Source organism: Melopsittacus undulatus, chromosome 7 (assembly GCF_012275295.1).
Source record: "Melopsittacus undulatus isolate bMelUnd1 chromosome 7, bMelUnd1.mat.Z, whole genome shotgun sequence".
NCBI classification, from domain to species: domain Eukaryota; kingdom Metazoa; phylum Chordata; class Aves; order Psittaciformes; family Psittaculidae; genus Melopsittacus; species Melopsittacus undulatus.
The window spans coordinates 64,720,016-64,746,819 of record NC_047533.1 but is presented as its reverse complement, the minus strand read 5'-3'; the positions used below and the strand labels follow the sequence as shown (position 1 = coordinate 64,746,819).

General features: G+C 37.9%; 1 protein-coding gene across 2 annotated transcripts in view; it reads right to left on the bottom strand.

Annotated features, from left to right (window-relative positions):
* Positions 1-26,804, bottom strand: part of MGAT4D (MGAT4 family member D) — a 38,915-nt gene that overhangs the window by 7,465 nt on the left and 4,646 nt on the right. For both annotated transcript variants that reach the window (XM_034064611.1, XM_034064610.1), the window contains 8 exons: positions 17,862-18,023; positions 14,141-14,281; positions 12,148-12,281; positions 9,939-9,985; positions 8,341-8,454; positions 7,026-7,101; positions 3,190-3,301; positions 2,148-2,278 (listed from right to left, as the gene is read on the bottom strand). In XM_034064611.1, coding sequence (XP_033920502.1) covers positions 2,148-2,278; positions 3,190-3,301; positions 7,026-7,101; positions 8,341-8,454; positions 9,939-9,985; positions 12,148-12,281; positions 14,141-14,281; positions 17,862-17,886 — 780 coding nt within the window. In that variant the 5' untranslated portion in view covers positions 17,887-18,023. The remainder of the gene's footprint in view (positions 1-2,147; positions 2,279-3,189; positions 3,302-7,025; positions 7,102-8,340; positions 8,455-9,938; positions 9,986-12,147; positions 12,282-14,140; positions 14,282-17,861; positions 18,024-26,804) is intronic.

Sequence of the window (26,804 nt, the reverse complement as noted above, 5' to 3'; positions counted from 1 at the left end):
ATTTCTAGACTTAATATTTGTAATTCCTCTCGTGGTGCTACGTAGATCTGAAGGCTCATCCACCACTAATTAAAAAAAAATGGACCTCACATCTGAAACTGATTCATTTTTTTTACCTTTTCTAGCAAATGCCATTTCTCTTGGCCTTGCCATATTCTAATTAAACTATTTTGACCAAACTGATCTTCTTGAGTTAGATTCAAAGTTACATTTCAACCTTGAACATTTTGTCTCTTTCTACTATGCTTGAAAGGCTTATAATGTACTATAAGTTATGTATCTTTCTTCTGACAATTACATAATGCCCTTAGATACTGTATTTCAATCCTGATTTTCCAGTTTAGTACACTTTGTAACCTCACATGTAATGTTACAAAATAGCTTACTGTGGAAAATTTAATTTTTACATGAGCACAACATAGCTGAATCTTGATATGCTAACACAGCCCAGGCAAGAAAACATGTGCCAAACAGCCATCACCACAGGATGGCACATAATAGCCACAAACAAGTGCCCTGCTAACTCACTTGTGAGGCATAGTGTGTGATCACTTAGTGATACTCTTAGTTGCTTGAAAAGGGGAAAGCATGTGGATTTCTGTCAATTTTCCTTCTTGGTGCCTCTAGGAATGTCCACTGATTCAGCCTGTCTAACAGAAGAGGAGCAGCCCCTGGGATCCTGTCCTTCTTCCAGCCACCATTTTCCATATTGTCATGAGTAGTCCCATTTGGTCATGCCACTGGTCATTCCCAGCCAAGGGTAGCATTAGACTTGACTTGTCTCAGTAGGTTTTTGCTACCCACAGCAATTGAAATTGCAATTGTAGAAGTGAAACTCACTAGAAACTTGCTGATATCACTCTGATTTGGCTTGGCCAGAGGAGAATCCCATGAGCTGGCTGCCTGACTTTCAGGAAGAGAGCTTCATTTTAGGTATGATTCACGTCTTTGAAGCTAGTACAGTAATTTAAAAACTGAAAGTAAAATGTTTCATCTAGCAGACAGAAGTTGGCACATGTTGGATCTTGAATGGGTGATGTTAACATAATCGTATCTTTTTCTGTTATCACAGGCATACAAGAACCTAAATTAAAGGTACTTGAGGCTCACTCTAACTCATATGAGCCATCCCAACCCATGGACTAGGATTTCAAACTTACTCCTATCTGTATGAAGCGGGAATGGAGACTCTTCAGTGGCATTACTAAATGTAAAACCAGGGACCTTATGTTATCCCCAAGAGTCTCCTCTGCTATGCAGTAAAATGTGACGCTTGTTTGTTCCACTCCCCTCAATCTCCTGCTTTGCACAGCTCCTATCTATCTCTTCTTCCTTCTTTATCAACACAAAGGTAATATATGCAAACACTTGGAGTGGGGACTGGCTACACTAATCAAATAAAGTTCTTGAGCTTTAAAAATCAAGAAGGACCAGAAACTGGTCTGTCCTCTGTGGCACAGTCTGTTATAGAAGAAAGGTATAACTAGTGACTAGCACCGAAGACTGGTGAGAGAAAGAATGCAAAAGGGCATAAAGAAATACTTAACATTTCATTGGGCTCACCTTTAGTACTAGAAATGGCACCTTTTGCAATTCCATACAACTGTTTCTTTCATTTTCAGTGAAAAGTATCATGTAGTTCATTTGACCCACATTTCCCTGCATTATTCTTTTTTCAGCCAAACAGCCAGATTTTCCCAGGTAGTAAAAGATCTAAAGCAAGTTCTGCTTCCTGAGAGAAAGGAACTGGTATGCAAAATTCAGAACTACTGTGACTGTAAAAGGTATGTTTTACTGACTTTCATTTTGGGGGCCAGCAGAAGATTATGAGAAGTGACAGTTCACATAGGTTTACATATTCAAAATGTTCTTTAGTGCTGCAGGGCTGTCTACATGACTAGCTGCAGACAGCTGAAGGAGGCAAAACAGCACTGATGTGGAAATGTGAATTGCTGTGAGTTAGGCCTGGTCATATGCCCTAGTGGGCTTAAACATCATGTGACTCCATGCAGATCTGCAGCAGATTTTTCCCTACAAATTCCAAAGTCATGTTTGAGGGATTTCTATTTTGCTTTTAAAAAATAAGCTATTTCATCATGAGTGTGTTTAAGTATTAGTTATGTTCACAAATTCATAGACATACTTACAGCATCCTTTTCTGGATTGCACACTTTAACCCAGAGCAGGTGGTCTATAAGCCAGTCTATGGGCTTATCCTTATAGAACATGAGAAAAAATTGCACTATGAGTGGCAAGTCTTCTGATTTAAACAATTTCCCTGAAAGCAAGACAAGAAGTTGCATATTCAGGTATTTTTATTGCTGTGCACAAATCACCAGCTTTATGTTTACTCCAGCCTTAAACACATGGATGTAACCCTGATATTTAGTGAAAATTTCACAGACTCCAGCTCTGGAGAGTTGCTTATCCTCCAGTTTGTTGGCATTTTGAAAAGCTACCCATCCCATGCCTGAAGATATTCTCACATAGTCAACCAGTGGACTAATAAAGCATGTACTGTAACCTAGTTCCAAACACAAATCTGCCTGCCACCTGTACAGTGTGTCAAATGAAACAAAGTCCAAAGAATTCCTCAAATTGCTAGACATGCAATTTGACTGGCAATACTATACTGAATATCTTTAAATTAAGACCATGATATAAAAGTGTTGTTTTTAAAATATGATCCCTGTTCATTTAGTTCTCTTGCTATTTGTGTAAGCAGATTTTGTTAGATTTCTTTATTTGACCTAATGCTTATAAGGGGTTATCACAACTAAACTGTATTAGAACCAAAGAAAAAAATTTAAGCCCAAACTTACTACTAAAAATAGTAAAACCCTCCCCTACAATATGGGATACATGTTCTGCTTCACAAAGGAAAGGAAGCAGATTGTTTTAATAGACTGTTCAAATTCCTGTCCTGAAGAGAAGACAAGCTATAGAGGCACATAGTGCCCTGGGGTGGAACAATTTGCTTCTTACGGGAATCCAACTACTAGATCCTATGCTGAGGAGACTGTGCATTAAAAAGAGAGTTTTAAAGAACATAAAAGGTAAAAGACTATCAGTGGGAGCTTTCCTGAGTCCTTCAATGCTTTGAATGTAATTCTGAGGGAGACCTACTCAAAACCACACAACCCACACAGCTCCAAATCCAGTTGACCCTGCTGAGATTGTAATACTTACCAATAAATCCTAGCTGGGAGAACTCAAGAATCATCCAGTCTTGGGACTGCTTATCAGCAAAGTTTCTTATACTTTGAATATAATCAGGTTTGGCTATAATGTCATCTTCCAACTGGGGAAAAAAAAGGAGCAATAAAAAAAGAGGAGGCAAGTGGTGGTTTTGTTGCTGTCAGTCACATGTAAGTGACAACCACATTGCGTTTGACTGCTGTATAGTGTGCATTGAAGCTGGGCCAAACTACAGAGGATTGCTATTTAGCTTCTACTTATATCTCTGTTTCAGTATCATTCATTAAATACTTCTTTACAGGAGGAACCATAACACCATGAGCGCTTCTCCCTTTTCAAGAAAGGAGGACTCCCTACCTTAAAGAGATCCCACTTAGAAAAAAAATGAAGCAAAAAGAAGTCAAGGAAGAAGACAGCAGACACTTTGTACTCGGGTTGTATAGCACTGATAAGCAGCAGGAGTAAATTGTTTAAAAAGAAAGGTGTGTAAAGCAGATGGTTAAATGCTTTCCTGAGTAGCCTGGGCAGACTTTATTGTACCTAAAAGGTGACTGAGAAGAACCATGCATGATTACTGAGACAGCAGTAGAAAGCAAGCTGTTTCAGGGAATACAAGTGGTGAAAGAAGGAACGTGCTGTGAATCCCACTGAAGGACAGGGTAAAGGCTGAGACTGAATACAGCAGTAGAGCCAGCTACAGGATACTTGGAAAAGGAGACAGACATCCATCAGGGAAACGGGAAATGCCTTGGCTGCATTTTTGTATGGCTTTCAGAGAAGAATGTGGGATCTGAAAAACCAGAAGTTGTTCCTATTACTAAAGCTGAGGATAATGAATCCAAACAAGGAGTTTAGAGGTACTGACACAAAAGAAAGAAATGAATTCCAGAGATAATTAAAGAGCAAGTAATTCAGGGCTTGAATTTGGTATGGGTGTGAAAAACACAGGAAGAGGAGGCTAAACCTTCAGGACAATGTTGTTTGGGTGCAGGGTTGATCTAACTGCTGTACTTCCTTGGCTCTGGTGTTTGCCTGGCAACACTGGAATCTGGTTCAGAAAGCTAAACAGGTAGAAAATGAATGCTATGAGGGGAAAAAAAAGAAAAGCATGATTTCCTGCTGGTTTTGTGTCCCCAGCTGACTCAGCACAGAGTCAGCAGCAAGAGCTTGAGAAGGCCCAGAGCTTTTAGCTGAATTTGGCCATTACTATGAGAGCAGGGATGGTGGGGCAAAAATGTGTTATCAATGGTGAGCCCAGGAAGAAGTAGAAGGAATTTTGAAAACAAGATTAAGAGATCTGTTCTGATACAGTCAGCTTTTGCTGATAGTGAGGTAACAAAAAAGAGATAGATGGAGACAAATGGATCAAGATGCATGCTTCTTAACAGATTCTGAAATATGGAGATTGAGCTGAGGCGATAACTATACAGAAGAGAACAACAACAACAAAAACCATAACATCAACTTACAAGAAATCTTGCATAAAATCAAATGAGCTAAGAGGTTTATCCAGTAATAATTAGCTAGATGTCAAAGGAGAGGCACAAGGAATCAGAGAGTTTCAGAGAATCCTTAAAAAGAAATTCAGGGCCACCCAAAAAAGGATAGAAGGCAGAGAGAGGAGTATTTCAAGAACCAAGTGAGACCACCCTATGAAGAAACACTAGAAGAAAGCATATAATAGTAAAGATGAAAAATAAAGCAACTCTGATGCAAAATGACTGTGAATATCGTTATGAGCTGAAAATAGTTTTGCATATTGAGAAGTCTCAAAAAGTCTTTTCTGAAGGTGACAGTTAAAAGTGAGTATTGGAGAATGTACATTAATATACTATGTAGCACAGGCCATAAAAAGTTTATTTAACCCTGTACTGAGCCCTGTAATTTGTGTGCAACTAAAGCCCATCTTCTTGAAGAGCATTTGCTGTTGCTCAGAGACTTCAGTGTAAGTTCTTTTTCATTAACTTACACTATGTGTAGTTATCTCAAATGTTTAGTATGTAGTACTCAAATACTGATTTGAATTTTTCTGGCCTCAGCTTACATAGAAGACAGGCAAAGTGGAAAAGATGGTTCAGTAGCAGAGATGAGATGACTGATGGGATTTATTATCTTTTTTCAAAGATTATGTTTGATCAGTAGGTAAGGTTCATGCACAGTGTAACCCTGTTGGCTTCAGTGGACTTCACAAAGTTTATATCCTGGTTCAGCAGTATTTATGTGTTTATACAGCAAAGATCTTGCCTGACTCATGACATTGACTAATCTGTAGACATCAAGACTAATTATGTATGCTTATCTTCTTTCAAAATTCACAACTAAATAGCAGTCACTAAATGATACTATTCCTGACAATATAGTAAATAAAGCCTAAGCTAGTTCAAGTTTTCCCTAAGATTATTGAAGCAAATCTTCATACCAGGCTGAGGAAAAGGATTTTTAAGTTATTTGCTTTCCATTAATACAAGGCTTCCAAATGGAGGAAGATCATAGCTAACTTTATAGCAGCATGTGTTCCTTCTTTTCACCTGTACTCTACAGAGTATTTTGGGGGCAGATCAGCATCTGTGCTACAAAAACAGCTGCAGACTGAACACACAAATAAGTGGATATAGTAGGTAGTGGTATGAAGAAAGCACAGATTTTAAGAAAACTCTGAATGCAGCCAAAAATACTAGCAGATCATCACAATCCAGTCTTTGCTCCAGATAACACAGTTCAGTTCTTCTATGACGTCTCAGATAAGAAAATGTATTCTCAAATTTCTTCAAAAATACAGATACATAAGTAAATCATTTCCATGCAAACATGAATGCTTGGAGAACTTTATAATAGAAAGGGACATTAAGTGTCTGGCAGCCTACACAACAGTTCCCATGCCTTAATGCCCTACTGCGCTTAGTAAACTAAGGTAGAATTCTTAAAAATGTAAGAAAGTCACAGGAAAACCTTAATTTTCCAGTAAACCTTAAGTGCTCAACAGACACAATTTTTCTCTGTCCACCTGTCTTCTGAGTGCCTCTGCCAAATCTGAGAACAGAACATAGACCCCTGAGTAGCATTTGTGTTAAATGCTGATGAGAATTGTATAAGATGCCTGCTCTTGTGGTTTTTTCTTCTGCTTCTGGGAATCTTGTGATATATTTATGTGGTGCAGAGCCTCAGGCCTGCTGGAGGAGAACCAGGAAAACTTAAGAACTAAGCAAAATACGGTTCTGAACTTCTTTAAACTGTTGACATTCACAAGCTGCATGAACTTTTATAGATCTGTTCTGTTACTGAACAGTCATAAATTTTGTAGTCTTCAGCACAAACCTAGAAGGATGGGTAAACCTAAGCCTGGATGCATAGAGATCTTCTTAAAGTCTTAACTCTCTAATCTTCTGGAGAGTTTAGGATCTGCACCAACTTGCAGTTTAACCTTTTCTCCAGTATCACTGTACTGGTATATTTACCTACCTGTAAAGTTTTTTTGGTTCACTGTGATCTGGCCTGTGAGCTGGACCTACCACCACTATTCTTTCTTGCTGCATTAAGTGAAAACACATTAAACTCTGACTTTCTTAACCTATTCAAGTAAGGGTTTCATGCTTCAGTTATCTTGTTATTCAGCCTCACAAATTACAGGAAGCTACAGGGTGGTTTAATCAAATAGTACTGGATACAAGATTATTATGAGCACAGAAATACGGGGGTGCTTTGCACAGGCAAAATACACAGAAAATTATAATAGATTCCTGTTTTTACTGAGGCATTAGAAGCAAAATTGCCAAAGCTAATAATCCATCCAGATGTATGGCAGCTACTTAATGAAAATATAAACATACCTGTAAATAAAATCTTCCCTTTGGTTGGGCATATAGCATTAAAAAGCTGTAATCCAAATTCTGTTTGGTTCTCCACCTAAATATAAGCAGCAAATTCTAATAAGTCTTTTGAGGGGGTTGCAAGAGTTATATCTATAATAAAAGCATTTCTAATGCTTTACAGTAAAATCGTAAGGTGTTCTAACTCATTGTTAAGTGAATATAAATTCCTCTATAATCAGTTTAAACATTTGTAAATAATTCCCATAAAAGTTATCATAAACTAAGCAAAAAAATGTTATTTGTATCAATGTAGCCTGAAACAAAATGTCTAATAAGTATATTCATGCCAATTGACTTAAAGATTCTACTCAATATATTACGAACAGCAGAGATCAACACACAATGATTACTTAAAGATCAAAAATGAAGTGCTTTTTACTGATGAACAACAAAGAAGCAGGTTGATAAACTTTCCAGTTTAAATGTAAATACATACTTTTCCCTACAAAGTACAGTCTTTCATTTTATCTGAGGATGAAGCTGATGTTTGATAATCAATACTGAAAGACTTCAGGGCAATTTATCATTACTTAAGTAACATAAAAGTGTATTCAAATCTAATAATATCTGAAACTTAAGTATAAGTATGTGAACATGTTGATGCTCTAAAAGATGTACTACAACACACATGCATATATGTACTTGCTGAATTCCTCTAATCTGAACTCCAGTACTGCAGCTCCTCCACTGCATTGTTGGGGTAGTTTCTGGTATTAGTTATTGTTAAACGAAAGACAATTACTGTCCTCCAATAAATCAACTTTGTTAGGTTATAATCTGTCTCAGTGAATTTGGGAGACATGAGCAAATGAAATCACCAGCTAGGATATATTATTAACAGTAGTATAAAAAGTCCATGATCACCAGAAGTTAGGTCATTAAACTCAGAGTAGTAGTTATTAGTCAGGTAAGGGGCCCTGTGGGGTTTCCTTTGTGTGTCCACAGAACCTCTCCCTTTCTGTCATATGAAAGATTTCCCTTTTTTTATCTTCATGACCAGATAATCTAGCCTATCACCTCTTGGCATTACCCGTCTGGTTACCTAGAGTACCTAGAGTCAAGACCCAAAGGAGAAGCCTTGGCTCTCACCCTGAAACTGATGTGCAGCATAGCTTTTCTCAAGTTCCCCTTGTGTAATAACTGTTTTTTAAAGTACACTTGAGGTCCATTCGCTCTGAAATACAGAAACATTATCAGCTCAGTGTTGACATTTGCCAAATTTTCCATTGTATAGTCTTAGCAAAAGTTCTTAGCTTTTATGCAGCTATCTCACCTTACTCTGTCCTCTGGATCTCCAAACATTTGCTTCAGGTTGGAAAGATCTGGATAATAAGAAGCAGGAGGAGAAATGACCTCTAGGACTCCAGACTGGATTTCTCTGGGGAAGCTGTGAAGAGAAGCTTAGTGAGACCCCATTCCTCAAAAAGATTTTTGAAGGCAATCACAAAAGCTCCCCAGGCTTAGGCCTGCTCCTCCATAAATGGAATTCACAACTCTAGCAAAGAAATTAAGTCACATAGATTAGGAAACCAAGAAGGGGTCTTTGTCAGCCATCAGAACAGACAGGACAGTAAGTCACTGAAGTCTCAGAAAACACTGAAGAGAAGGCTGTCTCAGAAATCCTGCCCCTCCTGCATTTACAGACACTTGTAATCCTGATATGGTTGCCAAAATGCAGCAGTAATTCACAACCAAATCCGCTATCTAGAACTACACACAACTGTTCCCCCTTGCACAAGAGACCCTAGCTTCCTCACGCTTGCTCTAACTCTAATGCCATAGTATAGCCAAAATGATACTGTCCTGAAGTGGGGCTTTGGTATGGGGAATCTGGATCTAGTCTCTGCTCCAAAGATTAAGTTTTCCATTTAAAAAGTTGTTTAAAAAATGTGCAATCAATTTTAGTAGCCAAACCTGGAAGCCAAATCTCTCCCTTTCTCCAAAATATGCTACAAATCAAAACAAGACACTTCAGATTTTAATAGGTACAGGATCACTGAAATAAGGAGTTTTTCAGAACAGAGTTCTCCATTTCCTATGATTGATGAGAAAAAAGCTTCTTTCAGTCAGCTGCACTTCAGGGCCATTAGCCTTATCTGTTTTGTGACTGTTAGCCACACTATAGCTTTTCTCCAAAAGCAGCTTTTGTCAGACAAAATAAATCTACCAATAAGTGTATTTTTTTTCCCCAAACATTTTAATTCAGTAGTTGTTCCTCTCAAGCTGCCCTAAGGTTTTTTAACATGCATGTGATGCGATGTACACCTATGGGAAAGAATGATAAAAGCAAGCAAACTGCAGTGGGAACCAAGCCTTTGTTTGACAGCTCTTCTATTAATTTGGCATGGCAAAGAATATCCATCTCATGTTACCCATTATATAAAAGTATTTGACATTACAAATATTATCCTACTGCTGTCCAAAGTCCATTGCCTCAGTGAAAAAGAGGCAAATGAGGAAACAAAGACACCTAGGAAACATAACAGACATCAGAATACACTGCAGGGCTGTGAAGTCCACAGGGACCTAAAACATGTAGCCTCAGGTGCCTTGAACTGCATCATTAATTTTGTGGTGAAAAGACTTAGGTTCGAGTAAATATTTATCAGAGGCTTAAGCTGAGACCTGGTCCGATTACTTAACGTGTATTTATGAAATAATAACAGGAAAATATACTGATATACATGCTTCTGTTCTGAATTTCAGTGTGTTACAATACATGTAATAGGAGTGCACCTTAGCCTCATTTCTTAGCAGCTCCATTTCAGGATGGTAGAGTTGAAGTTTATTGCTGAAATGCTCTAATTCTTTACATATAAGTTCAAAATGTGTTCACTGGCTGTTGTAGTCTATATACTCTCTAGGACTTACCTGGTTTTCACACTTTGTGCAACACTGTTAACATACTCTGCATTCACCTAAAGAAAAGGAGTGGAGGTTCATTTCAAGTCACCCACTTTTGTATTAAGCAATATTTTGTAGGGAATATTTATATGTAAACACATAATATTTTTTAATTATTTTAATTCTTTTAATTCCAAACAAAAGCAATAGGTTATAACAGCATTTCTACTAAAGGACAGGATGGGGTTTTCGAGTCAAATGAACTTTCAATGTAGTTGAAAGTAAACTGAAGTATCTCCAGCTATGGTTTCTGCTTTTTGTTTTTTCACTGTTTCTGCAGGAGGACAAGCACTCTCTGCATAAAATTCTGTTCTCCAGCTTTCAATTAAGCATGGTCATATAACTGTCAGTAAAAAGTGCTGTTTCAGGTTACTCACCCAAAAATCACAAGAGGGGCCTGAGGCTGCTGAGAAAAGTCACCTAAGCAAAATTTTCTAAACTAGCAATACTTGAAAGTTTTATTTAGAGTTTCTTCCTAATATAACAGACTTTTGGCTCTTGGTCTGGCAATTTTGAGGACATACTTATTCACTGCTGCTGTTACATAAAAGTAACAGTTTTAGTGTGCAAAACACATCTCCTAAAAGATGTGCTCCTAAAGAGTGCTAAGTTTTATGGGTGTGATTTCCAAAGCAATGCAACACCTGTCTTGGCAGTTAGGATCTTTTATTTTTAATGCACACAAATAATCATTAGCAGCTATATTCTGAATTTGTAATAATTAAAAATGATGTGAAGTGGTAAGTAAAGAACAACAATAAGAAAAAATACCAACAGCTTTTCAACTCACTTTCAGTCAATAAGTTACTCTGACTTAACTCATGATGTAAACATTTAACTTGATCTTCTGTAACTTTATGGGAAAAAGGAAGGTCTAGTTTCATGATCAGCGAACACACCTGCCTTACTCTCATAATAAAATGTTCTTATCACCTCTCATTATCAACCTGCTCTAATTTACTGCATGGCTGAGAAAAGGAAGCTGCACGAATGTGACTTTGGGAAAGGGAGAAAGGGAGGAGACTAATTCTTAAAACAGGAGTTTAATCCTAAATTGGCTGAAATGGACTGTTACTACAATCAAAGCTACAGTTTGTTAGAAGTGCCAGGTTAGGACTATCAACATTCAGAAGGAACTATTCAGAAGGTAACCCTTAAAGAACTCTCTGAAGCCCACTAATGGGTTTAACTGAATGGCAGCTAGGCAAACCTCATCATTGCAAGGGCTCTTAACAGGGAAACAGAAGCTGTAAAATAAGTTCAGCTTCTGAAAATTGTGCTGAAGAGGAACTACAGCCAGTAAAATTAGGCCTATGTATTGTTGTGACCCAAACTGAAAAATGGAAGTCAAGACCTAACTTAATAAAGGGAACTATGTTCTGTTTGACAGTATTATAGCTACAAGAGCCTCTCTATGTGATGACTGAACTAAAAAGGCAAACTTTAACTGTTAATGAATACATGTATGAAATTAAATGTTGTTTGTGGAAGGACAAAGTAATATGAGCAATAAATATCAAGTCTGAATAACTGCAGTCTTTCACCTGCAAGTAGCTATCACTAACTCCCTTCTGTAGCTTTTTTCCAACATGATCAAGACATTTTGGAATGAGAAAAAAAAAATCCTTTACCCCAATATTCTATCTTGACCATTGTTTACTTTCCCAAATGTTGAACCATTTAAGTCTTTGAACAGTTTTCTTTTTCACAACCCATGTCAATACACAGGCAAAAGGCAAGGCTCCAGCATGTCAAGGTGCTTTGCAAGATAAGACGATATCAAAACAGCAGATAAATAATCTGAACTTTTGTTAGGCTGAGTAAGTTTACATTTTTTTCCAGTTCTACGGAACTGTTCTGTGGAGGATTTACATTTCATTCTTGAAGAGAATACTGTGAGAGATAAATAATGAGTTCATATTTATTTGAAAACCTGACTGCAACAGCTATGTAAATGTCATATGACTTTTTACCCTTTGATCATCTGAGTTACAAGGCTTTTTCCAGATATGAACACTGAAGCACTAACTGTTCAGTCTCTCCTCCAAACCTAAAGAAATCCTTCCCAAAGGCCTAGCTAGCAGTATTTTGCAGTGTCTCCTACACTATTACACAAAGACATAAATATCTATATTGTCTTTCTGTCAGCATACTGCACCTTTCCACACAAACTCACCTCTGCTATAAAGACGATTATCATGCAGTCATTCTTTTCCTCTTCAGAAAGTTCATACAGTAGGGAATGCAGTGTACTTATGAGATAATGCTTTTTTTCCCTTTTCACTGTAGGAATCCCCATCACCAGTGAGACTGCAAAGAAAGAAGACCACAGGCCACATAACTTTAAGTCAGGTAAAGGGAAACTGAAACTACATTTTAATCTTTATTTGATGTGACCAACAGACTTAGTGACAGTTAATATTCCTATAGCACTGTGATAGCATTTGCTTTGCTACCTGGAAGGAGAGGTACCTCCAGCTAAGTTTAGGTTAGAGACACCTCTGTCTGTGTTAGAAGCACCAGGCCTATACTGTGCAGACTCGACGTCTGAGAACTTGGAGATATTAGGAGATATTACTACCTCTGGCAAACACATAGGTATCTTCTGTTGAAAATGGGTATTGCAAAAGTGCTACCTCTTGGTATGGAGTTGGAGATCTGAGTTGTAAGAGTTAAACCAACCCTGCTCTAATGAGCAAGTGCTCACAGGAGGTGAGTGCTGTATACCTCAGAAAGAAATTCAACTCAAAAAATCTTTCTGAGCAGTCTAATTGATGCGAATCAATGGCTTTGACATAATAGTAATAAAAAAGGAGCTTAGATGTTATCAAGAAGAAATGAACTAAGATTGCCTCTGGCAGAGACTCCACTAGTAGCAAACCTATGCTGTATTACATCATTAGATTGTAAACAGGTTCTCACTTTTTCCATTGGTATGGTCATTAAACCAGGGATGGCTCAGGGACCTAATCCAGCTCAGTAAACCTGTGGAATTCTTAGTCCTTACAGATGACTGCTGTTCACAAAACCTGGTGGGGCTGGTAAGGAAGCAACAGCTTTTGAAGGAGTAGCTGCAGTTCATCATCCGTGCCAATGTCAGTTCAAAATGCCAGCACTCCAGCATTCCTTCCCAGAACATAACCTGCTAAACTATTGGGGTTTGTTTGGTTTTACACACTTAAGATCAATCCGTAAACAGTGGTCTTGCTATTGTGATTTTAATGTATGAATAAATGGAAATTAAACATGGAGCATTCTTTCATTACTTATTACTTTTCTTCCTTCCTCCTTCCTTCCCCTCCCCCTTTCTTGTGAATGTATTTGGTTTTCTGAGGGTCTTTTGTAATCATTTTGCTGACAACCTCTGGTATTTTTCAGACTGACAGATCTATGGGCACTCCAGTGAGAACTCCAGCACTGGATCACATTGCTACAGTTGCACCTACAAATGAGAAGGCTGCAGAAAGTTATCCATTGTCATGGGCATGGCCAAGTTGGTTTTTCAGTTAAGTCAAAAATGCTGCCAATGTTTCTTTATATAAAATCACCCTAGAGAAGGGTCATAATTTCAGCAAAACACAACCCCCAGCAAAATGGTTGATGAGTTCCTTATTATTGCTTATGAAAGTTCTTTTTACCTATCACATGAGAGTTAGGAGAAGATGTAACTATATATTTTGTATTAGATTTCACTAGAATTCATTATGATTTGTGCAGGTATTAGCTGATTTTGCATGTGGATGAAAAAGTTACACTGAAGATTCATTAATAAAGGATCTCATCACCTTTCCATTTGCTTCTAATTTTAGCAAACTGAGAACATTATAAATTGTCCTTGGCTTCCTCATTCATATTCATTTTAGAGGAAAAAATGTCAGCTAATGCATCTCAGCCATATGAATATATGAATAAACTCAGTATTTTTTTCTCAATTATGACTATTTTTTGTTGATATTTAAAAATGTTTATCAGGATACTTCAGGGTAGAAACTTGAAACTGGGAGGGGTGTGGTAGGAGTCCTTTTGCCATCCCCATTAAAATCCATTCATTTTGGCAACATTATAAAGTTCAGGGGAAAACCCACTCCGAACTTTGAGTATGCTTCATTGTTAGAACTTAATATATAATATAAACACATAGAAAATATAAGCCAAACTTTATTTCCTACCTCCAGTTCTCTGTTGCCCAAAAATAACATTTGGGAAAACAGCATCTTCATAATCTCGAAGGTGAGGTAGATAGTAGTATATGTTTATAAGATGCACAGGGAGTTTTCTGGTGAAGTTTAACATCTTCCACTTCATATAATCTTAAAGAAATAACAAACACACATATAAAGAGCCAGCAGTGAAGCTTATTATTTAAATTGTTTTCCTAAACTGAATACTATCAGATTACCACACAGAGTGATAATCAATCAGAAGTGTTCCTCAGAAGTGATTCTGTATCATATGTTACCCTCCTCTGCTAATAAGCTGAGAATGGCCCAGTATAACCCCACCGTGCCCCAGGTGATGGCGCAGAGCTCCCTGTGCCTGAACAGCTGTAGGATTGAGACATCTTGAAACACAGTGAACAGTTATTTTAAAAGCAAGGGGAAAAAATACCTTTTTAAATTAAAGGAATGCAGGTTCTGATTGATAACTTTCTTAATTACTTAACAAACTTAAATGGTTCCCCTAAAATGTAACACATGGTGGGCTGAGGGCTCAAACAGAAGGTCTCAGGTTTTAAAACACCCTATGGCAAAAAAAGACAACCAGAACCAGGCCTTTAGGAATTATTTGAAAAGCAAAAGACTGTAGGAGTTAAAAGTAAGGAACATTTTTTTCTTTACTATTTTAAAATAAAGATTAAAATAATGAGAATATTTATTCATGTTGGAATAACTCAAGTGTGACCTTATAAAAATAATCCTTTTCATGTAAGCCATATAAAGCCCAGATGCCATTAATTCACTAATTTATCTTTCTTGCTATAAACATTCCTGAATGTTCCAGTGGTGGTAAAAATTCTTCAAATAAATCATGAAACTGATCTATTATGCGTTCTCAGTGTGGTCACCATCTCTATACTTTGGGAGGCATATAATGGGAGCTTTAAGCAATTAAACATCCTTTTTTCCCTTCTTGGAGGGCCAGCCTATGAGGGAGACATTCCCTCACACCCTCTGCTCCCCCACCAGGCTATTTACAGCAGCATCTGAGCATTCTAAAGGTTTTGAATATCCTTTAGATACCTTTGAAACTTGCCTGCTTCTTTTGCTGGGAATTGGCACATTGCCGCAATTACTGCATGTGTTTTTGCCTATGGCCATACCACCCTGAGAATGCACAATCTCATCTGATCTCGGAAGCTAAAGCAGGGTCAGGCTCCCATTAGTACCTGGATGGGAGACTGCCTGGAAATCCTGAGCGCTGTAGGGTTTTTTTTTCAAAGGACTGTCATGGTTTAAGCCCAGCCGGTACCTCAGAACCACACAGCCACTCACTCACTGCCCCTCTTCTTCCCCACTGCTCCCAGAAGGACGGGGAGGAGAACTGAAAGACTGTATCTCCCACAGGCTGAGATAAGAACAGTCCAGTAACTAAGGTATAACACAAACCACTACTGCTACCACCAATAATAATCATAGAATCATAGAATAGTTAGGATTGGAAAGGACCTCAAGATCATCTAGTTCCAACCCTCCTAATATGATAAGGGAAATGAAAAGGGGAGAGAATATAAAACTAAAAGGGGAAAAGAAAACAATAAATAAGTGTGCACAATACAATTGCTCATCAACTGCCTACCAATACCCAGCCCAACCCAAGCGGTGACCTTGGTCTTCTGGGTAACTCCCCCCAGTTTATACACTGAGCGTGACATGCTGTGGTATGGAATACCCCTTTGGTTAGTTTGGGTCAGGTGTCCTGTCTCTGCTTCCTCTGGTTTCTTGTGCCCCTCCTTACTGGCAGAGCACTGAGGGACTGAAAAGTCCTTGATCAGAGTAGGCACTACTGAGCAGCAAATAAAACAACAGTGTGTTATCAGCATTGTTTTCAGACTAAAGTAAAAAAGCACTGCACCAGCTACTAGGAAGGAGGAAAGTAACTGTTACAGCTGAAATCAGGACAACAAAGAATAACAAATGGTCCTTCTCATCATTAAGAAAACTGCTTGGAAACAGAACTGAAGATCACTCCAGACTTTATTTACCAGCTAAGGCTAAATCTTGCTTCCCTGCCACAGGCAGCGGCTCTTGCACTAGAATTTTGTCTGTCATTCTCTCCTGCTGACTTTTTCTATATCCTTCTAGCTACTGCAACATGTGTGTCTTCATGCCCCAAATGAAAAACACACCTCCTATGAATTTATCTATGGTAATTCACACTTCAGTGGGTGTCTCCTCCAGACACTTTATTTGTTGTACAGACGCTGGTGCTAGGGCATTGCTGATATCAGAACACTGCCTCAACTAGTTTTAGCCAACAGAATCACGTTGACAGCCTATCTTGCAAGTAGTTAATTAATAGTCTGAAGGAAACGTGAATGCTTGTAAGTGATGCCAATTAAAAGAAAACCTTTGAGGAGGGTTTCTCCGATTTTATTTGGTTTTAGACAGACACCAACGTGCCGTTAAGTTTACTCTAGTGACCTGGCTTCTTCCCGTTGTTTAATTAAACTTTTTTATTCAAAAATATATTAGCTCCTTGCCTTACAGATTGTTGTACATCCCCATCTATCTGATCTATCTGTATATTGTAGTTGCATACAGTAGCTTAGACTGTGTGATTCTGTCCTCTAAAAGAAGTGATATAGTAGTGCAGGATCTGCCTTCCTCCCTTTTAGCTGGAAGAGCTACTTCCCTGGGGAGAGAAGGAAAAGAGAATGGGCATCTCTGTACTTGTGAGGCATTCCACAACACCCCTGACTTCTAAGAGTCTGGAGGCTACTGAAAACTACTTTTTAACAATTCTTATTTGCATTCTGTACAGTGGGCTGGTATCAGATTAAAACAGGGAATTAACCAGGACTTTTAGAGGGGAAGAAAGAACGAGGTGCTTTCCTGCCTTGTGTAGTCAGCTTTGTTTCTTAGACTGTTCTTCCCTGCCTCTTTTTGTCTATTTATTCAATATTAATTTAGTGGGACTGTTCAGATGTATCTAAACAAATTCTTGAGTGTTGGCAGGGTTATGGTCTTACAAGGTTTAGAACACAGACCATGCTGTCAGCCCCCAGTCACCCCACATACTGTGGACATAGGCTGTATCTAGCCAGCAAGACCTCATGGGGCTTCTCAGCCCCTGAATTCAGGCAAGCACCCAGTTGTATGCGGTCTGTATGCCTGCTGAGACGAGGCTGTTCACTCACCACATACATCTTAGTGCCTGGTATCCACTGGCAGGATTGGAGAGCACTCACGGCCAAGAAGGCCCCCCACAGATGTCACTCCACCTAGACAGGAGGGACACCAGGACTGTGGAACATCTGAAGAGGTGTACCTGCCTTCCAGGTTAGATACAGCCCTAGTATTTATCAGGGTGTAGTGGCATAATAGGAGCTGTTAAACATAGCTTATTCAGTGCTCTATAGTTGGCAGTAAAAGAGGGATAAGCATGGTAAGAAACACAATTAGCAATATGTACAGATTTGCCGTTATGACCGCACTGCAATCTATTGTGTCCCCTTGTTTTCCCCTCGTTTGGTTACTAACTGATCCTATTTAAAGAGGGGCTACAGATTAATTCTGCACCCTTTTAAAAAGTAGATACTTCTGCCTAATGCTAATATAATCAAATAAATTATTTTCCTACCCACACTAGTGTTAAAGAAATATAAAATCATAGAAACATGAACACACTAAACTTTGAGGAGTTAAACAGTACATTTTTATACATACAAACCTGTATGATTTGTTGTCAAGTTCATTCTTTTTGCAACTACACGTTTAATTTCATCTAAGGCACTGCTCAGTTCCTGTGATCTTTTCTTATTCTCCTTTTCAGCATACAATAGTCTTTGCCGAAGTTCCAGAAACTGGTTTTGGTAAAAGTCCAAGTCATTTTCTGCAATGAGAACATAGTATCTTTACAAAGTGGTGAACTATATGATGGAATAAAGAGAAGCTTTAAGAATAGGAAATAGTTTAGAAGAAGACATGACCAGCAATGTGTAAACAATAATAAAAGAGGCCACTCAATTTATCCATGGAATGAAGAAGTCTGGAAAAGTATTAAGAAGCAGAGTTTAGGTACTACAGCTGGGTAAAGGCTTGTAACAGAAGAAAAGAACAATATGACATCCATAACAAGGAAAAAGTCAGTGGAAGACTAGGAGGTGCAGGGGAAAGTGCTCTCCAGTAAAGCCAACAACATTCTTCACTAAGTGACAAGTCTTGATGACCTTTGTCACACTGAAGGGTGCCATAATTTAATGTTTTATCTTATGTATAAAGCACTAATATTAAAGTGTAGATATCCTCATCTATGAACAAAAAAGTGTCTGAAGTATATAAAGAATATATTTAATATATTAATATATATATTAATATTTATTAATATGTATATATGAATATATTCTATTTATATAGTAATATATTAAGAAATAATGATGGTTATTTGAACTTCTGGATATATTTAATTAGAGAATAAGTGAAACTGTGCTCTGGATTGAATGATCCCTTCATAATATATAGCCAACCTTTGATTAAATACTCTAGAATTTTATCAATATTAGAAACACTGTGCTCTCAGTCACGGTTATCAGACCTTCTGCTGTTCTGCATAGTATTCTAGGTTAACATCAATCTTTTGTTTGTAGAATAGCCATTTTCTGAAGAAGACAGTATTGTCAGAACTTCTCAAGCTATTAACAGATGCTGCACAAAACTTATGCCTGTCAGTGCCTCCACTGCCTCATTGCCACATGAATAAAAGATTGTTAGCCATATTAAAATGAATATAATAAGGCAACACTTCAGTAATGTCACCTGCTTTGCAATAGGAAGTAAAGAAAGTAGAGGGCAGAAGGGGACTTCTATTTCATTTTGAAGCTTTTTATAACAATGCTTATTTTGGTTTACTTTGGTTTTGTTTGGGTGTTTTGCTTGTTTGTTTGGTGGTGGTTTTTTTGTGGATTTTTTTCATTAAATGCTGTTATTTAGACACTTCTCCCATTCTGTCTGTGGACTGTGCCAAGTCCCATCTGTGGCAGAACTAATTTTCTAGGACCCACCATTGTCTCTCAGCAAAAGTGAATTCCTGGGAATTCTAGCATATAAAAGAGACTAAGTGCAAAATGAGCAGGCAATGTCAATTCGTGAGGATTTGCAGAGGCATTTCAAACTGGAATTATTTTTTATTTTGGACAAATGTTTGTGCATTTTTGTTTGTTATTTTTAATTAACAATAAACACAAGTCCTTAATTTAATAATAAATGCATGGTTGGAAAACCCTGAAATTTAAAGAAAGTAGTTTAAAAAGAAGTGAACATGTGATCTGTGTCATTATTATTGGTCTCATTAAATTATCAAGTGTGTTTAGCAAAATGCCAATAAAATGAATGCTTCCTAAAATTTTCTGACAGTCTTAAAAATGTTTTAGTTGCAAGAAAGGCATTCCTATCTAGGAGTATTCTCTACTGTGCAGCTATGAATGTAAACTTAACATTGGTAAAAGGAGGGAAAAACTGGATTATGTCAGCTGCATGCAAAAAGAAAGTTCTTCTTTACTGAAGTAGGATTGCCTAAAAATAACTGAAGAATAAATAAATAAAGGAAGGTCCAATGTAATGCAGAGTCCTTCTTTCAACAGCTTCAGGGGAAAGTTAATATAGATTTCCAACACAAACAATTCAAGAAGCATCAAGCTGCAGAGCTAGAACCCAAACAAGCTAAATTATTGGAGCACGTAAGGAAGATCCCTTTCATTAACTACTATGTAGGAATATACTTTATTGGTTTATGCTTTTCTTTTGCAGTTGTTTTTAATGCTATAGTCCAACCTTTATTTTTTTTCTTTTTTTTGCTTTAGAATGTATATGAATAAAACAGCAACAGAAGGCGTAAGCTGATTTAGGTGACTGACAGACATTAATCATACTGTTTTCATAGCAAGAAAGCAATTCCAATTAGGGCATCAATACAAATAAATATGGCAGAGATTTATCTTGCCATTCCAAGACAAATTCAGAAATATTAGATAAAGCTATAGTAAGAGATGCACATATTTTTTTACGTTCCAATTACCTTTACTAGGAATTAGATAGTATGAAGTGCCAAGAAAAAGTGGAGGTTTAACCTGCACTAAAGTTCCATATGCTCCTGGGAAGATGCAAACAACAAAGAGCAAAGTGTTGTTCCACTGACACTTCCAGTGCTGTAACAACATAAGATTTTACTAAACCAAACTAAAATTCCCTTTGGTACAACTACATTTTAGGAGTATCAGTAAAGAAATTGCACATGAATAATAGTAGACTCTCTCTTTACAATTCTTTCAGCTATCTAGCATCAGTGTGATCCAAAACTGTCAGTGTCACTACTGGACTGACAATTTTGCAATCACCAAGTACCTATAGTTTTATTTGCTTACTTATGGGTAAGCCTATCAAAATAATCATAGATGCCTCTGACAAATAAAAGGTCAAGATTCCGCTGTCACTCAGTGCACTCAAAGAAGCTGGTGTTTGTAAATGGTCTTATCTACTTCTTCAGACGAGAAAACGGAAACCACGGTTTTGAGACTTTCAGAATTGAAGCCTCTGATCTGTTACTAGAACAAGACTCTTAGTAATCTCTTATTCAATTCTGACAGCTGGGGAAGCAAGGGCTGGACAGAAGGAACACAGCATTCACTCACCCTTAGTGAAGACTGAGTTTGTTATTATAAACATATATAATTCAAAATAAAACACGAAACATTCCAAGTGTTAGAGCATATATAAATGAGCAATATTAACTATAAGCAAACCTTTGTCAAAAAATGTGCTGAACTTCTTACGTTTTGCTGTGCAGTAAGGACTGTCATGAACCGTATTTGTTACTGATATAATTGTAGCAAGCTAGGAAGATAGAATTAGAAGCATTATGAAGCTAAATACTCTAAATGCTTAATTGGTCATTAAGCTAAATGGATTTGTATGTGTGTGGAAAGTGTTGCTCCTAGTATCTAAGGATCTGCACAGAACTACACCACTGGTTTCCAGTAGCTTGCCTGGAAACAAGCAGACAGGGTGCTTTCGCAAACATAGCTCACTCTGGCAAGGAGGGACAGGAGAAAAGAGCTTCATGTATCATGAAACACTGTCTGTCTACAGTAATAGCCTGACTCGGCAACACCTTAGCTACCAGGGGTTCTGTCAGCAACAGGGACTGTCAGGATAAAACTGGAAGAAACAAGATGAGGACTTAGGCAAAACTACAGAAAGTTAATGAAGATAAAAGGTGAGCTGAAGATGAATTACTCTGGCAGGTTAAGGAAAACCACCAGGAAATTTCAATGGGGTTACACTGGCTACAAACCAGAAGAGTGAAAAAAAACAAAACCACAAAACAAACCAACTACCAAACAGACACAGCAATAGTATCCAAACTTTTGCAACCAGTTATCAGCTCTACTACAGCATTTCAGCTGTTTGCTACACATTGCCATAAATACTTATGGCTACTGTAATTCTAAGATGGCAATACTTAGAATGGTTTTAAATGCTATCTTGTTTTATCTCCTAATAGATACATACATACATATATATATATATATAATTTTATGCACCAGGAACTGAAACTCTTTAGAGACAATACTAATTTCTGAAGTAAATACTCATTCTGAAAGTTAACCAATTATCTCTTCACTCCATGCACAAGTACTTCCTATTATCATAAATGCTTCCAGTTTTATTAACAGTTGCTTTCTGGCAATATCTCCGAGTGTCTAAGTAACAATGCATTACTATCTCCTCCTAGCATTCAAAGAAAAAAGAAAATAAAAGGAAATCTGGGGGTGGCAGAAAGGAGAGAAGAAAACACCCTAAAAACTAGCAGTGAGTCTGGTTACTGTTTCTTGATTACAAGCCACACTGCTTATCATACCTGGAGACACTTTCTTTTAGAAACTGAACTTTGTTTAATGCCCGCCTTAAAAGAAACGGTATAAGCACAGTAACTGCAAAAGATCTTGTCATATTCTGCACTTGGAACCACTGCTTGCTGTTCAGGTTAATGAAGCATGTTAAACCACTGACGCGTGCATTGCACTAATAACTGTGGCAGTCTATTATCTTCCCATAACTGATCTAAAATACAGAGACCTCACTAAATCTTGTTACATGCTTTGCAAGCTCAGGTTTTGTTCTCTCAGAGTAAGGAGGAAAAGAAAATCCCCCAAACAATGCCTCTGTGTTAGTTCAGAACAGCTAGTTCTTATGCAAACACCATTCAACAATGTGCAAAAGTCTAAGGGTATCTAAGCACCTTTCCAGGTTAAAGACACCTTCCTGAATTTGTGTATTTATTTTTTTTCTTGGTAGCATTACAGCACAGAATCATTCATGCCCCCCAGGAGGTTAGAGGCAGCCAAGAAAAACTATCAAAAATACAAAAGCTGCTTCACCTGCACTGGATCCATTCACCCATCATGTTTAATGTTCATCAGAACTGGGGTGGCCTCAATGGTTGAGCTTTAAGAGTAGGACACTGCATGTCTTAATACAGATCTTAAATCTTCAGGAGCCTCTGAAGTCAGTCAGTGGTCAGATTGGTTTATTTTACACAGCTGAAAAGGGCAGGTTAAGTGAGCAGGTTAAGAAGCTTCTAATTGTTTCTACTCATCTGTCCTGTCCATGCTTTGATGGCAACTGAGCTGCAGAGCTTATTTCTACGGGGTATGGTGAAGGCTATAAGTAGGAGGAGAAAGATTGATTTCAGCCAGACACAATTCTCAGCCGGATGGCTAAAACATAGCCTGGCCATGACACAGTAGTAGCAACTGTGCAGGCTTAGGAAGCCAAAACACAGGGCTTAACATGCAGTGAAGACTATCTCACCATGTTTCTACAGCCCTCAATGTAGGCGTTCACGCACGCAGAGGAACCAGGAAGCAATATGTTCTGCCAGTGCGCCTACTTGTCTTTGACAGTATCCACATCAGGAGCTTCAAGATAGTGGAGGCCAGCAGAGGGACACTGCATTAACACAGTGACATCACAGAAAAGCAGTGTGACAGCAATTTCAGGGGTAGAAATACTGGTTCCTCTGTGCCCATAGAGAGGATATATTAGGAATTGAATTAGAATTGATTTCCAGTATTAAAATGAACCAATAAACACCTTACAAAGTTAAAGGCAGGTCAAAATTAATAACTGAGTTTAAAACACATTGTTGTATAACGAACATGGACTCGCTATTGGGTTTGGCATAGAATGCTTTTTACTGAAGGATCTACATACTTTACTGAATATACATAAGCAAACTTGTCTCACAGCAAATACAACTTAAGTTCTAATGATATTTTCTTAGATGTTGACCAACAATCCTCATTTTAGATCCAAGTCTTTTCCTGTATTAGAATGCAGTGAAAAGTGATCTCAAAACATTCAGTCAGAACATCACTCTTTCCTATATAACACTGCTTTTCTATATAAGCAATAGCATTAAGTGAGAAAATACATAAATTGAATGGATGCTGCATGGTGTTTGCCCATAAGTGATATATTTCAGTTTTAACATAGTGATTTTAGTAATGTGATATGAGTTCTTAATAGCAGTGGAAAATTCTGATCTAAATATGGCCTTTATCAGAAAAAAAATACTCAGTCACTTCAAGCAATGGCTATTGCTTCATTCTGGTTAGTTTTCAAAATATTTTTACTGTTCTGCCTGATGCAGCAACAATCACTTATTTATACACACTTACAATTAAATACCGAGCCATTAACTAAATTATGTCTGGATAAAACTGTTCCTCAGGACTCTGTGTGCAACATTACAGAAGTGTGAAGGTCATATGTTTGCACTTGCTTAAGTACAGGTTGTGATGAGACGCTGCACACCAAACAAAGAGAGGTCTGAAATGTTCCCTATCCCTTTCTCTACAAAAACCAACAGTAACTAGTCACATCTTGTACCTGAATCTTTATAGGATTTATGACTCAGTTCCTCTACTTTTGAGGACAAGGCAGCTACTATTCTGCCTGAAGTAACTGTAAGAAGCAGCAGTGTCTTTGTTTAGTAAATTACATATTTAAAAGCCAGTAAAACTATTAAGCTTTTGTAAGTCTTGGATATGAATTTCGATATAAAACTTGGAATCAGTAAGCACTTAGTCTAAAGTCCTATTTGAGGTTGTTGTATGGCTGGGTTTTTAAAAACCTAAATGCAGAACTATACAAAGAAACTGAGTAAGCAATCAGTGGACTGGAGAAACTCTTCCCTTATCACTCTGTGCATTTTGGCCACATCCTGACTGCGTGTTGGGGCAAAACCTGCATGTGTCTTAACCTCTGTATGCTCTCAGTTCCACTATAAGGAAATACACGCACAAAGGCAAGCAGGGAAGAGGTAGCCTACCAATCAGCTGGGACAGCTGGGGAAAATGCTTAAACACAGTCTAGCAGACCTAGAGCAGGCAGGAAAATTGGTTCCTGCATGTTCATAAATGTGGATAAACTGTACTGGCTGAAATAAGAATGGTGTAATTCAAGACTCCTCACCAATCTGTCAGTTTGCCACTATTTCATTACAGCTTTGAGACAGAGTGTGCCAGTTGAGTCTGGACAGGAAACCTGCAAAGAACTCCACCACAAATGACAGAATCTCCTGGGGACCTGTGCTTGGGTATACAGCTGGAGCAGGGCTTGGCCAGCTGAAGCAAAGCATCACACAGTGGGCAAATGATTATTGGAAATATATGTGTCATCAGCATTTGGTCTAGCATGTGCATTACTATGTCTCAACTGCAAAACGTACTTTCATCAGAAATACCTTTTTAACCCTTTGTACCCCTTTTCCTGATGAAAACTTTCAAGAAACAATAAAAATTGTGGTATGTTACACAATTTGATAAACCTCAAATACATATCTGTGAATGTGATCAATTATGAATCTCTCTTCTTCACCCCACCTAAACCGAATAACCAAACAAATGTGGGTTTTGCAATATTTGACTCAACATGTATATATTAACATGCTTAGGTGCTTGTGACATCATATTTTAGCATCACTTTCTCCTAACTTCCAGACAATGCTTAGTTTTCATTTACCATATCCACAAATTTAGGTGAAGAGGGCAGCAATCTATTACAAGTGAATTCAAAGTGATCTAATCTTATAACCCTTACAGCAACATGAAGAAGCATTACAATGTGAGATGAGCTGATTCATCTTATTGCTGGGACTTCTAGAAATACACAGCCAAAGTTTCTTTTATTCAGGAATAGTATTTCCTCTGAAAAAAGTTTTATGTCAGTTCATAATGACTTTATAATGCAGTCCTGAATTCTCCTTTACTCTTTTTCAAGTGAGGGGAAAAAAAAAATTGCTACCTCCTGACATTTACCTTCATATTTTCCTCTCTACCTTCTTGTTGATTAATATTTACATGGAAAATAGTAGCTGCAACTGTGTGAGAAAACCACTACATGTATTGTAAGTTGTATACTACTTTCCAGAAGTACAAATCTATATGAAGAGGATTTATATGACAGCAAATACTTTTGGTCAGGTGGATTGTAAGTAGCTTGTAACTCAGTTTTACAGCAATAGGAACATCTGCATCATCCTGACAACAGCCTTTCCTATCCTCAGATGCAAACTTTGCTTCAGACAGGTTTTGCTTGGGGTCCCTCCAGGCAGGGACCAAAAAGCTCACAGCAAAACCACATGGGACGTGGAACAGGTATTGCAACAGCAGTCCATCTGATTACTTCCAAATAGCAGTCTGTGTTTGCACGGACTCTAGAGGATATTGATGGAATCACCACACATTTTTAGGCAGACAGGATCAGATTTTACTGAAGACATGGTGATTAGCAACTACCTCTGCAACTACTTTCATATCTTGTTTTGGCCACAAAAATAGCCTATTTAAAATGAAACCTCTGCTTATGTTTCTAAGGCAATGGGCAGGGTAACTATGAAAATCTTTGAAAGGATAGTTAAAATACATATGATATTATTCTTCACTATGAGGGCAGTGAGACACTGGAGAGGTTGCCCAGAGAAGCTGTGGAAGCTGCATTCCTGACAGTGTCCAAAAGACCAGGCTGGATGGGGCTTTGAGCAACCTGGTCTAGTGGGAGGTGTCCCTGTCCATGGCAGGGAGGATTGGAAATGGATGATCTTAAGGTCCCTTCCAACCCAAACCACTCTATGATTCTATGATTACCGACCATAGATGAAGTCTAGTGACTTTGGTAAATTCTGAACTTTCAGTTTTAAGAGCATGAGAGATGCAGGAGCATCTTCCCTATCATGCCAGTTCAAGTTACCTGAACTTGAGTTAAGTCTCACAACTGCAAGTCAACACTCAGGCTCCACTAAGTAGTTAGAAGCAGTACCAAACAGCCAATTATTTACTGCTGTTATTGACAGCAAACACATTCCAACTCAAATCCTTAAGCTAGCCAGCCCCTTAGTATAAGGAGTTTAAAGGTCACTGGCTTAAGCTATTGAATTTTATATGCACAGAAACCGGGCAGAGCCAATAGCTGATTTACACTTGGACCTAGTACTAAAGGGCTGAAAGGCTCTGGACTGGAGACAAACCAAACAATGTTTTACAGGACTATTACACACTTTACATATTATGGAAGTACTTAAGACCACTAGTCTCTAGGATGCCCTGTCCTAGTT